This window comes from Salvelinus sp. IW2-2015, linkage group LG37 (genome assembly GCF_002910315.2).
Source record: "Salvelinus sp. IW2-2015 linkage group LG37, ASM291031v2, whole genome shotgun sequence".
NCBI classification, from domain to species: Eukaryota; Metazoa; Chordata; class Actinopteri; order Salmoniformes; family Salmonidae; genus Salvelinus; species Salvelinus sp. IW2-2015.
In genome coordinates this window covers 14733865-14751897 of record NC_036876.1, presented here as the reverse complement: position 1 = coordinate 14751897, position 18033 = coordinate 14733865, and the positions used below count along the sequence as shown (strand labels likewise).

The window sequence follows — 18033 nt, the reverse complement described above, 5'->3', positions numbered from 1 at the left end:
TGTAGCTGACGCCTTACACTGAGATTGCAGTGCCTTAAGACCGCTGTGCTGCGCCACTCTGGATCCCCCCCCCCCCCCCAACCCCCCCCCCCCCCCCCCCCCCCCCCCCCCCCCCCCCCCCCCCCCCCCCCCCACACCCCCTCCCCCCCCCCCCCCCCCCCCCCCCCCCTCCTCCTAGTGTTATCTCCTAAGTGAAGTATGTACTCCTATCTTGTATCTGCCCTCCCTCTCTCGCTATCCTATCTGCCCCCTCTCTCGCTCTCCTATCTACCCTCGCTCTCCATCTACCCTCTCGCTCGCTCTCCATCTACGTATACTCCATCTACCCTCTCCCTCTACCCTCTCCATCTACCCCCTCTCTCTCTCTCCATCTACCCCCTCTCTCCATCTACCCTCTCCTTTTCCCTCCATCTACCCTCTCCTTCTCCCTCCATCTACCCTCTCCTTCTCCCTCATCTACCCTCTCTTCTCCCTCATCTACCCTCTCCTTCTCCCTCCATCTCCCCTCTCCTTCTCCCTCACTCCTTCTCCCCTCTCCTTCTCCCTCACTCCATCTCCCCTCTCCTTCTCCCTCACTCCATCTACCCTCTCTCCATCTACCCTCTCTCCACTTACCCTCTCCATCTACCCTCTCTCCATCTACCCTCTCTCCATCTCCTCATCTACCCTCTACTCTCCTCATCTACCCTCTCTCTCTGCCTCCATCTACCCTCTCTCTCTGCTCCATCTACCCTCTCTCTCGCCTCCATCTACCCTCTCTCTCTGCCTCCATCTACCCTCTCTCTCTGCCTCCATCTACTCCCTCTCTCTCTTGCCTCCATCTACTCCCTCTCTCTCTGCCTCCATCTACTCCCTTCTGCCTCCATCTACTCCTCTCTCTCTCTGCCTACTCATCTACTCCCTCCTTCTCTGCCTCCATCTACTCCCTCTCTCTCTGCCTCCATCTACTCCCTCTCTCTGCCTCCATCTACGTATACTCCCTCTCTCTCACTCGATCTACCCTCCCTATCGCCCCTCTCTCTGTCCATCTACCCTCCCTGTCTCCCTTTGTCTATATATTCCCTTTCCATCTAGAACTTTAACTCCAAGCAATGGCTCGACCCCAAAACCTCATCATATTTCCTCTGGGAAACAGTGCTTTGTGGTGAACTCATTTTCTGGCAAGGTCACTGGCCCACTAAACTCCACAGATGCTCCCCCACCCCTCCTGACCCTCCCAGAAACTTCCCCACGGCACCAAAAGGAGGAAGAGCGAAAGAAAGAAAGTTGAGTGAGTGAGTGGAAGACTTCAAAATCAAGAAATATTTTTTTTTTCAGGCCTTGACATTTGAACAATAAGCTCTGGTAAAATACATCCACTTGGCGTTTTACCTCGAAACACAAAAGCTGGAGGTTGTGTTTGTGTTCGTGTGGTGGACTGCTTGGGCTGTTGATGTTGGAAGGCCGTAACCTCTCAGCAGTATCCGAATGTGCTCATTTCCTTCTTCGAGCATGTTAGCAACAATAGCAGCATTAATAACTCTCGAGACTTGAATGTTTTAAATTTGCGATTTTCAAAACGCAATTGAAGTTACTTGACAGGGAGTTGTGACCCCATCACTCTACTATGAGAGGTATTCAGGGTCTGGTCAAGTGCATTAGACACACACACACACACACAGATCCACACACAAGCATCCGCGCCATCACGCACACACACACCTACTTTTCAGTTGTTTTCACTACCTCAAACAACAGCCTGTTCGTATCCCAGAAATAAATCTGGCTTGACGAATCACACGATCCGACTAACAGAGTGCACTGTGGTCCAAGTGCATTCCAGCCTCTGATTGACCGTAAACAAACACCATCCGTAAAAACCCCAAAGAGGTGTCGGATCCAAATGGGTGTCTACATGCTAATTAGCCCTAATCATTAGCATCTTGTTAAGCTGATCCGTACGCTATACGCATGCAGTTCCAAACAAACCCTGAAAGTATTTTAAAAAGTTTTCAAATACTATTGAACTAAGTTCTGCTGTAGATGCACATGGCCTTGAACCCACCAATTCATGTTCCACATCCCAATGCTATCTGCATAATACCCTCCTATTGTGAATTCCCACCCATGTATCTTTTAGATGAACAGATGTGTGCATTTGATGCCCTTTAAACCCAGCAATTCCCCCAATTCCAGGGAGCAGCCCATGTGTAATTAGGGAGCAGCAGTGAGGGAGGCCTGACTGTCCTTGGTTTTGGAGACACTGTGGGGGAGATTTTTGTCTTTCTAGCCTGGGCTTAGCTCTACATACCGCCATCCATTCTCTGTCTGTCTGCGTAGGAGGGGTAGTCGGTGTTGTGTCAATGTTTTTGCTGTCGTGGGAGTTGTGGGAACACAGAGGGGACAGAAGCAGGCTGACTCGCAGTTCGTCTAAGAAAGAAAGACTACATTTCCCAAGAGGGGGGGGGGGGGGGGGGGGGTTCTATCCATTTAGGTTGAGGGACTATAGCGGTTGCTTCTACATACTACATACACTATACAAACAAAAGTACGTAGACACCCCTTCAAATTAGTGGTTTTGACTATTTCAGCCACACCTGTTGCTGACAGGTGTATAAATCGAGCACACAGCCATGCAATCTCCAAAGACAAACATTGGCAGTAGAACGGCCTTACTGAAGAGCTGTGACTTTCAACGTGGCACCGTCATAGGAATCCACCTTTTCAAMAAGTCAGTTCGTAAAATWCTTGCCCTGCTAGAGCTGCCCCGGTCAACTGTAAGTGCTGTTAGTCTAGGAGCAACAATGGCTCAGCCATGAAGTGGTAGGCCACACAAGCTCACAGAATGGGACCGCCGAGTGCTGAAGCATGTAACGCGTAAAAATCTTCTATCCTCGGTTGTAACAGTCACTACGAGTTCCAAACTGCCTCTGGAAGCTGACGTGTTCGTCGGGAGCTTCATGAAATAGATTTCCATGGCCGAGCAGCCACACACAAGCCTAAGATCACCATGCGCAATGCCAAGCGTCGGCTAGAGCGGTGTAAAGCTTGCCGCCATTGGACTCTGGAGTAGTTGAAACGCATTCCCCGGAAGTGACGAATCACGCCATCTGGCAGTCCGACAGACTGCCTGGGTTTGGCAGATGCCAGAACGCTACCTGCCCGAATGCATAGTGCCAACTGTAAAGTTTGGTGGTGGATGAATAATGGTCTGGGGCCTTGTTTCATGGTTCAGACTAGGCCATTTAATTCCAGTGAAGGGAAATCTTAACACTACAGCATACAATGACATTCTAGACGATTCTTTACTTCCAGCATTGTGTCAACAGTTTGGGCAAGGCCCTTTCCCGTTTCAGCATGACAATGCCCCCGTGCACAAAGCCAGGTCCATACAGAAATGGTTAATCGAGATAGGTGTGGAAGAACTTGACTGGCCTGCACAGAGCCCTGACCTCAACGCCATCGAACACCTTGGGATGAATTGGAACACCGACTGCGAGCCAGGCCTAATCACTCAACATCAGGGTCCGACCTCAATAATGCTGAATAAAATCAAGTCCCCGCAGCAATGTTCCAACATCTAGTGAAAAGCCTTCCCAGAAGAGTGGAGGCTGTTACGGCAGCAAAGGGGGGACCAACTCAATATTAACGCCCATGATTTTGGAATGAGATGTTTGACGAGCAGGTGTCCACATACTTWTGGTCATGAAGTGAAGTGAACGTTACAAAAAAAGGGGCAAATTGCAGTTTCTACATCCATTTTGGGAGTTAGAAATGACATATACCAATTGATTCTTGAAGAATATAACTTATACATTTTAAAGAGACACGTGTCTATAATTCTCTTTTTTTCTTGGTTTTAATTTAGTTATAGTGTCAAAATCTGGCCAACATACTTTGTATTGTCCAACAACACATGTTTTCTTCCATCTCATTCTCCATGACCCTGCCATTCCTATTCTGATATGGGTCCAGGCAAGTGCAGCCAACTTTAATCTGAGATTTTCTGCTTACTAAATATGGAGGCCATATCTCTGCCAGCCCCTGCAGCAGTTGGGGTCATCAGTGCATCTAAACCAAACAGGGAGGGGGAAGAATTACTGATACACAGCGTGCGCATTCACATATGCACGCACACACACACACACACACACACACACACACACACACACACACACACACACACACACACACACACACACACGGACCACGGAGCCGTACTAAGGCAGCACTTCACGGCGTATCAAACTGTCTCGACTTCTGGGCCTCTGAGCCTTTTTTGCCTGGCCTTAGCGAACTCGCATGCACTGTAGGAACAAAAACAGTCTCTAGCACGCCTACCCGCTCTCCATATGAAACTGCCCCTGGCCGTTGAAGGATGGTGAATAGGCCATTGTGTCTGAGAGAAACTCAAACTGGACTTGGACAGATTAGTCACTAGCGCACTCATACCAGTCCAAGAGTTTCCTGAACACGCACACTCATGAAGACGCACACATCCAGCCACTCTCACTCGCGCACACACATACCAGTGGTTGGTGTGAAAAAGCACCCTCTGCTGGATCCTAAAACCCAGRACTCCGCCCTTTCAGAATAAGCATGGCCACTGAGCCCTGTTCACCGATGCTAATCTAAGTGTTACACCAAAGTGTTTTTACACGACCTGCCCATATTAGTGGAACCTCAGCAAACCCTTGAACCAGTTCCCATTCTGAATTCTATTCTCTCCCTCCTTCCCTCCCTCTTTTCCTGGGAGTGGGAGTGGGGGATAAGTCTGTGTTTCTAGGCAGGTGTGCTCGTGCAGGCGGCCGGAGCGGATGTGCCCGTCTGAATGCCGAGTAGGGGAAAACCAGCACGAGAGAAACAAGCATTGAGGGAGTGTGGAACAGAGGAGCGATAGGAAACTTCCAGACCTCCACACCTCTTCCCCTCTTTCTGCCACCTCACAATGAGGTGTCAATATGGGCCAGAGGGAGGGGAGGGGTCCGGTGCAATGCACCCCAAAACATTTTGGGGGCACTGAGCAAATTTCAAGTCTGCCCAGCGCAAACGTTGTGAAAATGATGTGCAACTTCCAGCGAGCGTTTACTGTGAACACCGAGGCTGTACCTGCTTTAAAGTTGAAATTTTAACAGTGGCCAGTAGGCTACTATGGCTAATTGATCATAATGTGAGCCTACCAGAGTGGCCTACCATCAAAAACAATGGAGAAAATGCATCCAATACCATCTTAACATGGAAATAGCAGTTTAATCATTCAGCCTACAGTAGCAGCCAATGTGTGGTGTTCAATGTAGCCATACTTTGAACGAGACTTTGGAAGAAACATGCAGGGCTTGACATTAACCTGTTGATCCACTTGTCCTTCAGACAAGGAGGTGACTGAAAATGTTGTTGTGTTGTTAGATGCAAGAAACCACCTTACAAAATAAAATGCATTATTATTCCCATACCATTATTACAGCGAATCAGACAAATTCTGATACCCTCTGCCTATTGGCTACTTATAGGTCTTATTCAAGACTGTCTCAAAATACAACACTGCCCCTTTAAGAAAAAAACTTTTCAAAGATGTCTAGAAATATACGTTTTGTGCTCTTGTAGGAAGCAATCACTCCCCTATTGCTGACTACAAATTATTTATTATGGGGCTAATAACTCATTAACTAGCAAAGGATATTGTCACACCCTGGCCATAGAGAGGCTTTTATTCTCTATTTTGGTTAGGCCAGGGTGTGACTAGGGTGGGCATTCTAGTTTCTTTATTTCTATGTTTTGTATTTCTATGTTTTGGCCAGGTATGGTTCTCAATCAGGTACAGCTGTCTATCGTTGTCTCTCATTGGGAATCATACTTAGGCAGCCTTTTTTCCTTTGGTGTTTGTGGGTAGTTGACTTTGTTAGTGGCACTATAGCCCTAGTAAGCTTCACGGTCATTTCTTTGTTTCTTGTTTTGTTGGCGACATTCTAAATAAAAAGAAAATGCACCTTGGTCCGGTCATTTCCACCTAGACGACGGCCGTGACAGATATGAACAAAATGTGCACACGTGGCTACATGCAGCTCTTGCTTGAACTCAAAACAATTGCATCTACTCACAACCGCTCATGCTGTAAACACAGTCCAGTTCAAAGTAAAATGGCAAGGATCCATATGGCAATGGCCTATTTGCAAATAGGCCTACTGCCGCTCTGATTGGTTATGCTGCACCGGTTTGTCATGCATGTCAATGCAATAGAATCCTACTCCGATGCGTTCTGCCTAAAACAAAATCTCTTGTATAGTTAATTTTGTTTCGGTATGTTAATTTGATCACAATTGCCACAGTGAAGGGAAACGTTGATGGTGTTAACAGAGAAATCTCTAGAACAGTGGTCACCAACCTTTTGAGTTAACATCACTTCCTGAGTCAAAATACCGAAATCTACCACTCAGATTTTTTTTAACATGACTTAAATGTAAGCCTATGCAACATTAACTAATTAAAAACAGTACTGTAGCAATGAGGTTTGTGCAGTAAGCTATAGGCCCAAAACATTATCACTGCATATAGGCTTTGCTTGAATTGCCCTGCCATTGCATTGTTGTTTGGGATTTTTTTCTTTTTTCTTACATTTCAAACTTTGAGGTAGGCTATATGATCACACCGATAATAGATCCGTTGTTGTATTACTTGTGAGGCACAGCTAAGTGAGCATACACTTCACGGGAGGTTGGTGGCACCTTAATTGGGGAGAATGGACTTGTGGTAATGGCTGGAGAGGTTTCCATGTGTTTGATGCCATTTGTTCTGTTCCGGCCATTATAATGAGCTGTTCTCCTCTCAGCAGCCAACTGCAATTAATTTACTTTTTATTTTACTGGGTTGATGGTGCCTACATCTGATGCTCAGTCTCAGCGTAGGGAGAGAGCAGAAGACCGAGGGACCGCCTCTCTACATCCGTCCGCTCTCCCTTTCCTCCACTGACACTGACCAAAAAGGGACACAGTCGTCCAGCTGATGGCAAAACTTGAGGCGCACCGCATTATTTCTGCCTCGTGCACAAATTCATGTTGTTACTTCTATGAACAGAGAAAGTGAAATATTCCTCGATAATAAAAAAAGACCCAAGCCGCTATCAATAACAACAACGCAAGCCTATAGATACACTTTCCTACTCATTCATTACTGCTGCAGTGTTTGTTGTAGCGCTGAGTGGAAATAGGAAGAACGTGTATTTTATGGCTTATAAAAGTGTTGAATACTAAGTGTTGACAGTGCTGAGTAAGACCTTAAACATGAACTCACTCATAAAACCAGCAGCCCTTTGCTGTATTCGTTGACCGTCTCTCTCTAGTCGTGGTTTTAAACGTTTAGAAATCTCACAGTATTAACTCTGATGTAGCTTTCTTTTACGCCTGCTACGTTACTGCAGACACGGTAATCGGAGCCTCCGATTGGCCAACGGTAGACCTATAGTGCACTTGATTTGCTCTCCGGGCCTTCCAGGAAGGCAGAGTTTGTACCTTCAGACACATGAAATGGTTCAAAATGGCAACAGTTGAATCAGGTGTACCTACCGCCAACAGCCCAAGACAATTTTTTTTTTTAAAGAAACACGGCTTTATCATTGGGTTTTTTACAGAAATATTTGGCGATCGACTAGGGATTGCCTTAGAGATTGACCAATCGATCGCGATCGACCTGTTGGTGACCACTGCTCTACAAAATTGAGACGTTTAATCTCGTGCTTCTCTCCGTGGGCTGATATTTCTTCTGTGCGGCAGTCTCGGGGCTACTGCGCACCCACACACGGACACAGCTTACAGGGAACATTGGTCGGGGGTAGAGCCTGGGATAGAGTGGCCGAGAAGGCCCCTGCTTTTGTTGGACAGCCCCCTGAGTGTCTGTTTGGGCTGGAATAGACTTTGCCTATTGTACTGGGAGTGAGCTGGCATAGCGAAACAGGAACACACACTCACACACTCACATACTCATTCACCCCCCGAAAACACATCCACACTCACATACCGAACAGACCCTCGCTTACTTAGTCACACAGGAAGCTTGATCTTTGCCAACTACCTACAGTCAGTCGTCATTCAGTTAGTTTAAGAGAGCGGTCTCATTCACTGTGTCAAATACGTATTCATCTGGATGCTTTGTTTTACTCCGTTTTAGAGGCAGTGTGAGTTTTCACTTAGTTCCTTTATATAGTCAGTTAGATCACATCATCGATGGGAATAGAGAGAGACTTGGCCCTATAAAAACGGTCTTTGAAAACGTTTTTTGGGGGGGGAAAAGGAGCAAAATTGGTTTTCCATTTGTGCTCCAGTTTTCAGGGAAACTTTTTCCAAATGAGTTTAGGCCCGCGGAGTTGGTGACTCTTCACGCCATGGTCCCATCACGTGATCTTTTTAAAAGTGTCACTGCTCGTCATGAGATGTCCTTACTGTAATAAAAAAAAACGGGATTAAACTGAGATTTACCGATTGTTGCCACGTTCCCAAAGAGATGTGGGAGCTGTTTCATCATGGATTTTGTTGTTGTGTGTCAACCGTAAATCCTATTTAATTGCCTTTGTCCATGACACAATACAATGGTGAGGTGACTGCATTTAACTGCGGTTAGACCAACCACCAAGTATGGGAAGTCCACTGAGAAACTCATGCCCAAGCAAGTGATGGCAGGGCCAATTTGGCCAAAATTTGCCATCGATACCAGAGTATATTGAAAGGAACACCACAAACAAAATCACAAGCAACTAACTAAATGGGTGAATTGATTAATTGGGAAGTGATTGATTCAGCTCCAGGCTCATACTGTGTACGCACATCATGGCTTAATTTAGAATGGCGACATTGTTACATGCCAGCACTAAAAGCGTTTCTCTTTTGGGTTAGAATTGGATTGACCAAATACAGAAGAATCGGGCTTATCCAACCACAACACAGCAATGGCCATTGTGACAGACTATTGGCTTTCAGTGGTTGTAGTTAGCAATTCTTTACAGTTATTTTCTTTCTTTTCAACCCCCACAAGGTTTTCAACATTTCAGACACTTGCAAAAAGAGAACCCTTTAAGAAGTACTGAAGACCAACTAAGTACACGGTGGGGATAGGAATGTGTGTGTGTGTGTGTGTGTGTATAGAGTTCCACGTGTGGAAACGTTCTACAGTAGACTGACATGAAGGAAAGCACACAGAGAAAAAAAATCAAGGAACTCACACAAACACAGTGGGAGAGTGATTCCACTGTGTGAGTATTTTTGTGTGTGCATGTGTGTGTCTACACTAACTCGGACATAAAGCCCTCGGACCGAGACACATATTTATCTTAACGAGCACTTGGGGAGGAAATGAGGAGGAGGAGCGAATTGTCTCAGTCAGGAGTTGAGAGAGAGAGAGAGAGAGACAGAGATAAAGAGAGACAGAGATACAGAAATAAAGAGAAAGAGAGACAGAGAGAAAGAGAGAGACAGAGTGAGAGAGACAGAGAGAGACAGAGAGACAGAGAGACAGAGAGTGTGAGTGAGTGAGTGAGTGAGTGAGTGAGTGAGTGAGTGAGTGAGTGAGTGAGTGAGTGAGTGAATGAGTGAGAGAAAGGAAATTAAAGACAAATGGAGCTTGTGTGCCTCAGAGAGACGAGCACAGCCAGGCAGAGTGGACTGGAGAACGGAGTGGAGTGGAGAACGGAGTCTGTGGGTATGCGTAAGAGGAAGATAGTGTATATGCTCTGACTGTATACACAAAAGTATGACGTCACCCCTTCAAATTTGTGGATTCGGCTATTTCAGACCCACCAATTGCTGACGGGTGTATAAAATCGAGTACACAGTCATGCAATCTCCATAGACAAACATTGGCAGTAGAATGGCCTTACTGAAGAGCTCAGTGACTTTCAACGTGGCACCGTCATTGGATGCCACCTTTCCAACAAGTCAGTTCGTCAAATTTCTGCCCTGCTAGAGCTGCCCCGGTCAACTGTAAGTGCTGTTATTATTGTGAAGTGGAAACATCTAGGAGCAACAACGGCTCAGTCGCGAAGTGGAGTGCTGAATCACGCTTCACCATCCAGCAGTTCGACGGACGGATCTGAGTTTAGTGGATGTCAGGAGAACGCTACCTGCCCGAATGCATAATGCCAACTGTAAAGTTTGGTGGAGGAGGAATAATGGCATTCTAGACGACTCTGTGCTTCCAACTTTGTGGCAACAGTTTGGGGAAGGCCCTTTCCTGTTTCAGCATGACAATGCCACTATGCACAAAGCGAGGTCCATACAGAAATGGTTTGTCGGGGTCATTGTGGAAGAACTTGACTGGCCTGTACAGAGCCCTGACCTCAACTCCATTGAATACCGATGGGATGAATTGGAACGCCGACTGCGAGCCAGGCTTCATCGCCCCACATCAGTGCCCGACCTCACTAATGCTATTGTGGCTGAATGGAAGTCCCCGCAGCAATGTTCCAACATCTAGTTGAAAGCCTTCCCAGAAAAGTGGAGGCTGTTATAGCAGCAAAGGGGGGGGACCAACTCCATATTAAATGCCCATGATTTTGGAATGAGATGTTGGACGAGCAGGTGTCCACATGCTTTTGGTCGTGTATCTCTGTATGTCCACGTACAAATATGTGTATATTGGACGTGTGTATGCGAACAAGAAAGAGAAAATGTGTGTGTATGAGTGGCTCTCTATGAAAATGTGTGTAGGGGGTGGCTGGGTTGTTTTGGGGAGAGAAGGAGGTGAGGTGTGTGGGGTGGGGGGGCACTCGCCAACATCAACACAGATGGAATTCATTTGTGTCTCAGCAGCAGGCCTGGCTAGGCTTGCCCCATATTCTCCTACATCGAGCAGCACCACTCTCAAACCCACACTCCATGCAATGTATCTGAGAGCAACTGGGGCTGGGCCATTCATCCGGCTCAAAGTAATGACATCAAATAGACGCACATGTACATGCCTAACCCCCTGTGTGATGGCTATCGGTAAGGGTCAAGGTGTAGACTGAAACCCTGCCGTTGAAACACCACAGGGAGCGTAGCCGAGAGAAAAAAGGGAGAGCGAGAGATAGAGAGACAGAGAGAGATAGGATGGACTCTTCCCATGAGGTTTCAGTCAGTCTGTGTCAATCTGAACACCTGGTGGCAATTATGACTGCCTAATCACGGCCAGCTGTGTGTGTGTGTGCGAAACATGGAGTACAAGAGTAAAGAAACTCCCCCTTTCATCCTCTTTGTCTGATACACAGATTTATGAGGTGAGGGTTGGAAAGTGTTGCACTGTGTACCAAAACTGCTATACTTTTCCAATACAAGAACATTAAACATTTTGTTACTTGTAGTACTTCTGTCAAACGTGTCTGGAGTCACATAGGCACTGTGAGGATCGAGTCTGTTTAGTCATTTGACTGAATCTTCTCAGGGGGGGTTGTAGCTAGCCAGGCTGTGCTCGCGCATGCAGCTGACACAGTGCGAGACATTTTTGAGCAGCAGGCAAAAAGGAGAGAAGATGCAGACAAGCATGGCTCCTTCGAAGGGAAACATCAGACCTAATGTTAACTATGGGAATACTTTGATTACAGAGCAGCCCGCGAAACGACGAAGCAAAAGGTGTTACAAAGCAGTGCAGTGCAAAGGGAGGGTTAGTTCCAAAACATAATTTTWWWWWWAAACAATTTTACACATGACATTTGCATTGTAGCCTTGTCGTTCTACGAAAATTTGAATTATTTTTGAGTGACAATGACATGAAAATATATTCAGCATGACATTTATGTGAGCATTATAATATGATTACATAACTCAAAGGCCAGTAGCCACTGGCCAGTAGCCACAACATCTCACAGCAAGAACTGGCAAATCTGGTGCAGTCCATGAGGAGGAGATGCACTGCAGCACTTAATGCAGCTGGTGGCCACACCAGATACTGACTGTTACTTTGGATTTTGACCCCCCCCCTTTGTTCAGGGACACATTATTCCATTTCTGTTAGTCACATGTCTGTGGAACTTGTTCAGTTTATGTCTCAGTTGTTGAATCTTATGTTCATACAAATATTTACACATGTTAAGTTTGCTGAAAATAAACGCAGTTGACAGTGAGAGGACGTTTCTTTTTTTTGCTGAGTTCATTTTATGCTTCCACTAACAAAACTAAGAGATGTAAGTATCCAGATCCCTCTCTACACATGGAACAGTTTCCATCCTCACCCCTCAAGGGTCCTGTCAATCAACGAGCATACCTTGTTTGTCAGTAGCCTCAAGGAACTCACTCTGTCTACAACCGACATTAACCCTTGACAATCTTTTCCTCAAGACGTTGATTTCCTGGAAGTAGGGCTCTGAGTTTTACCTGACACCCTGACCATGTGACCTGATCAGGAAAAATCCTGTCCTGGAGTTAAGAGCCCATAGCCTGGTTAAACCAGACTGAGACCTGTACTCGGCCAAGTGAAACAATGGTTTCACTGGTTTAACCAGGCTACAGGGCCGTACCCTTGTTTACTAATCTATCTACTCTCGAGGTAAAGAAGAGCACTAAGCACCCTCTATTCTACAGTCTGTGTGTTAACGGGAGTGTGACAGGGTCGTGACACTGTGTTGACGAACAACCATTTCATTGACCCCTGCATTCCTGTCTGGCCCTGACTGAGGACAGTGTCAGACTGGAATCGCACAAGACTGGGGCTACTGTGTGGGAATGAGCAAGAGAAGGGAACTCTTAAATGGGGCTGAGCTCATTCAAGGCCTCGGGTTTCAAAAATGTTTGCAGTGGTGAAGAAATGGTCACATGAACACCTCCAATATGCTGTCTCTCTCTTGAGCATACACACACAGTACTCCTTCATACATTTTCCCTAACACACACACGAACACACACAGGAGGGGAAGCCCACTGGGTGGTTCAAAGTGAGGTTGATTTGGCTGGTTGGGATAAAAATGACCCAATCTTTGTCTATCTGATTAACAGATATCCTGTAAGGGTCTCCTGACCCCTAATGATATTAGGGCCTCTGTGTGTGTGTGTGTGTGTGTGTGCGTGCGCGTGCGCTGTGGGGAAAGGGTCAATAAAAAGTCAACTGCCCTGGCACAAATGACAATTCTTAGCGACAGCGGTCCTTGCCTCTATCAACAGTCTCTTTCTCTGCTAATCGCTAAGTGAACCTAACTAAATGCCACCCATGTGACCATCGTAGCTCTTCTGTAGTGACTGAGAGGGTCTGTGTTAGCATGTTAGATGACTTTGCTGAAGGATGTTACTATGCTTATTCGAGACATTTCAGGACTGCTGACCCAACACAATGCTATGCACTGAGTGTACAAAACATTAGGAACACTTGCTCTTCCCATGACATACTAGACTGACCAGGTAAATCCAGGTGAAAGCCACAATATGATCCCTCATTGATGTCACCTACTCATAAGCTTAGAGACAATTGAGACATGGATTGTTTACGTGTGCCATTCAGAGGGTGAATGGACAAGACAAAATATGTGCATGCCCTTGAACGGGGTAAGGTAGTAGGTGCCAGGCACCCCGATTTGAGTGTGTCAAGAACTGCAAAGCTGCTGGTTTTTTCACGCTCAACAGTTTCCCGTGTGTGTCAAGAATGGTCCACCSCCCAAAGAACACCCAGCCAACTTGAGACAACTGTGTGAAGCATTGGAGTCAACATGGGCCAGTATCCTTGTGGAACGCTTTCGACACCTTGTCGAGTYCATGCCGCGACAAATTGAGGCTGTTCTGAGGGGGAGGGTTGCAATAATGGGATTTGAGTCTCAATTCTTATTACATTTATTATTCCTCCCTCTCTCCCTCCCTCGCTAACATACACTATTACCTACAGGAATGGAGGAGACAGAGTTACCAAGGGAGAGAGAGAGGGAGAGAACATTGGAGGGGGAGATTCAATGTTTGTGAACTGAAACCAAAGACGGTTGGAGAAAAAAAACACACAGCTACTTGGACAGTTTTCCAGAGGTCAGCATTGCAATATAATGAATGGTAATTTCAAAGGGAGAGGAAGAGAGAGAAAGAGACTGTACGACCCCGTAACCTCTCCCTCACCCCCTCTCCTCCTCCTCCTCCTCCTCCTCCTCCTCCTCCCTCAAAGTATTCCGGGAAGTGCAGCCAGGAGTTCCAGAGTCCAGACACACACTAGGGTCAGGAGAGGAGGACAGAGGTAGGATGGTTCTAATTACAAACTGTACTGTAAGGAAGTGTGTGTGTGTGTGTGTGTGTACTCYTTTTCCTACCTTATCATCAGGACCCCAAGGTCCTAACAAACCACTGAATGTCCTTAATTTGTTCAAATGCTATTTTCAGTTCTAGTGTTGGGTTAAGGTTTTGAGGGTTAAGGGTTAGGGGTTAGGGTTAAGGTTTAGGGAGAAAATATTTTTTTAATGGTCAAACATTTGTACTCCCCAAAAAGTCCCGAAATGTCAAGAAAATAAAGCTGTGTGGATGTGTGTGRGTGTCTCACACGCTCCTCGCCACAGCTTTGTCGAACACGGTGTGTGTTATTGTGATGGTGAAGGGGGTTTATGGGATAGCACGGCACACCTGGATACGATCAGACACATCCGCTCGGAGACAAATGACACACACATTCTGTTGCCACAGCACACACACACACACATCCACATGTATTAAACTCTGCTTATGTGTTATTGATGAGTGCCAGGCGTTGTGGAGGCGGTGAGCGAGCAGAAACATATTGATCTCAGAACTACCCTTCCTTCTGATTTATACGAGACCGTTAAAAACGCCCTGAAACACTTCACATGGTTACAACATCCTCCAACGTGATTGGATGTGACACTCATGGGACAGAGTACTGCGTGCGTTCTGGCTTGAGCTCATGCAACATGGCTCGATGTGTCAAGTTGCTTGTGGTTGAAGAATGTGGAAGGAATTTCCTCTTGAATGACAATAAACATCGTCAAGCGATCAATCGCGTTTATAGGCTGTGTTACGATCTGATCCAGTACAAATAACTACCATGCCCAGTCAGTCGACCACCATGCCCAGTCAGTCGACCACCATGCCCAGTCAGTCGACCACCATGCCCAGTCAGTCGACCACCATGCCCCAGTCAGTTGACTACCATGCCCAGTCAGTCGACCACCATGCCCAGTCAGTCGACCACCATGCCTAGTCAGTCGACCACCATGCCCAGTCAGTCGACCACCATGCCCAGTCAGTCGACCACCATGCCCAGTCAGTCGACCACCATGCCCAGTCAGTCGACTACCATGCCCAGTCAGAGAAGGGTAAAGTGATGTAAAGGTGGTGATGTCAGAGGTTAGGGGTCAGAGGTGATGTGAGGTTGTCTTACCAGCCAGGGTTGTGGGATCTCTGGGAGGGGCATCTGAGGGGGGGCCGGGAGGCTGCCGTGGATCTCTGACTTGAACGAGGGCTCTGAGAGAGAAAGAGAGAGATAGAAAAGAGATTTTAGAGACAGTGGAAGACTGCAAAGTAAACACAAGAAGGGACAATAAATGGAATTTGGCTTCATCCAAGTTATGTTTCTAAACAATAAGATGGACCAGATTTACATATAATAGGGATTGAGGTGAACTGAATGGACTAAAGTTGTGTAATAGTTGATATGCGGTGGTTGGGAGTCTGACCTTAACTGAACTGAGGTTGTGTAATGAGTATGTGGTTGAAATGGACAAAGGGTGTGTGAAGGTTGTGGTTCTGGCCTTTAGCGTTGGGTACCCTATGCAGAACGTTGGAAAAGAGCGGACTGAGGTCGTGTGTAAAGGTTATGTGATGGTTGTAGGTCTGACAGTGAGGTTGTGTTTAGGTTCTGACCATTAGCGGTGAGGACCCTGTGGAGGATGTTGGAGATAAGCATCTTCTTCTCCCTGGCCCCAGAACTCAGATACTCCCTGTCCAGCAGGTCCAGGAACAGACGCAGCTCACACACCAACTCCTCCATGGCTGCAGAAAGACACAGGACACAAACGATAGAATGTTAGACAGCACACACACACACACTCGCAAACACACAGGCAATTACGCACCGTACTCATGGCCAGCGAAGGCGTAACGTAATAACGTGGTTATGACCAAGTCGATGTCAACACACAGGCTATACCGTTTCAACAGCATTCAAAGACTCTTGGGAAACAAACGCAGCCTAACTGACGTATTCAAAGCTGTGTGTAAATTAAGAGTTGCCCAACCGAGGCTGGCACTGGCATTAGACCTGAGAAATCTGCCCTGGCATCAAAGTTGATTTGCAGCTCTGGGAACATATACATTCACGAACCTTCTTTGTAGACAAACACTAGGTACAGCCCATATAAAGGCATCGCTGGATGTTGAGGTGTGTGTGTGTCTCTCACTGGGAGCGAGAAAAGGGTATGGGTCGCGTCACGTCGAGTTATGGCGGTGATACGCGTGTTCGGCTCTGCGGGTCCATACAGAACTCCTCTGTCGATGAAGAACACACACCTCTATCTTTCATGGCTCGGCCCTTTCAGTTGCAGCGGAGCGCGTAATAAACATGTTTTTATTGCTGACGACGTCGTATGAACTCTAAATAGTGGACGTTCACGGACAGGCCCCTAGAAGTTATGGTTGGTTAGCTAAGCATATAATCAGAGGTCCTATATGTGGTTTGTTCTGTAGAGAATTCCCCAGGCCTCCCGCTATGACAGAAAAACACACACGCACTCGCGATGAAACTATCTGAATCATTTAACCCCTGCAAAAGGCATAATTCCTCACAGACCATGCTTGTGCGTTTTGAATGATTCCATTAAAATCAGTTCAGTTGAACTCGGTGAGAAGCAATGCAATTTCTAGGGTGATACACCTATTGAGTAATGCATTATGTCATAGCAAATGGTAATGCAATTATCCGCATCCCCCCCCCCCCCACATGTGAAATCTGACTGACAGCTAACGAAACGGTTTGGAATGTTCAACACACAGCAGTAGAGAGTGATTTGGGCATAGTCTCAATAGACGTACAGCACGTATTGTTTTTGCCAGACACCTGCGATGATATAACATCTAGTAGGCCCTATAAAAGCCTGAAGGACCCCCTTGACAGCTCTATTAATGATAGTGATGTACAGTTTGGGAAGTGGTGGCCTAAACCTTTGATCAGTGCGTCTGGCATTGAGATTGGTGCGTACCGTTGTCTGCCAGAGACATTTACGAGGTTAGAACACACATCCATATTTTACTCTCACAGCTATGGAGAAGACTGGGAGTCCTTCTCTATAGCTGTACAAACAGCAGTTTCACACATTCCTGTTGTAATCTTATTATCTTTTGAGAGAGGAGGGGGGAGAGAGGGAGAGGGAGAGAGACAGATACCGATTTCAGACAAAAAGTTCTGGTATATTTCCTGTAAAAAAATACAAGGCAATGTTTATATGAACCCCTTTCAAACAGACCCTTACTTACCACTTTCTRGCTGGTACACTGCAACAACAACAACATTTAAGTTGCTTTAAATTATTATTAAGTAACTGGTTCCACATAAAAATATATATTTGGCCCAAACCTACCTCTAACTTGACAAAATATCTCATATGCTCATTCAACTATACATTATATTTGGGTAAAAAAAGTGCTGGGCAACTGGTTACCAGTAGTGAAAAAGTACCCAATTGTCATACTTGAGTAAAAGTAAAGATAACTTAATAGAAAATGACTCAAGTAAAAGTCACCCGGTAAAATAATACATTAATTTCATTAGAAATGTAGTGGAGTAGAAGTAAAAGTWAAAAAAAATATAAATAGTAATGTAAAGTACAGATACTCCAAATAAACGACTTAAGCAGTACCTTAAAGTACACACACAGACACAAACCTTGCTTTGAACATACAATGTTTTCAACTTAAATATTTTACACACGTTGACATACATGGTCACATTGTGCATGTCCATTTATACAGTCATTATTATTCAACATGACCTCACTTGAGATTTGAACTCAAAACCTCTAGGTTCAATTATCATTTAATCGAACTATTCTCTCATCATTGACTTGGTTGACTTATTTCAGTAATTTTGYTGTTTTCTGTATAGTTATCTAATGTTGGCGTG

The 18033-nt window shown here is 45.9% G+C and overlaps 1 protein-coding gene across 3 annotated transcripts in view; it reads right to left on the bottom strand.

The window, feature by feature from the left end:
* The window catches only part of afap1 (actin filament associated protein 1), a 107762-nt gene that overhangs the window by 30959 nt on the left and 58770 nt on the right, over positions 1–18033 (bottom strand). For all 3 annotated transcript variants that reach the window (XM_023982293.3, XM_023982292.3, XM_023982294.3), the window contains exons 2-3: positions 15780–15908; positions 15298–15380 (exon numbers count right to left, since the gene is read on the bottom strand). In XM_023982293.3, the coding sequence (XP_023838061.1) occupies positions 15298–15380; positions 15780–15908 (212 nt within the window). The remainder of the gene's footprint in view (positions 1–15297; positions 15381–15779; positions 15909–18033) is intronic.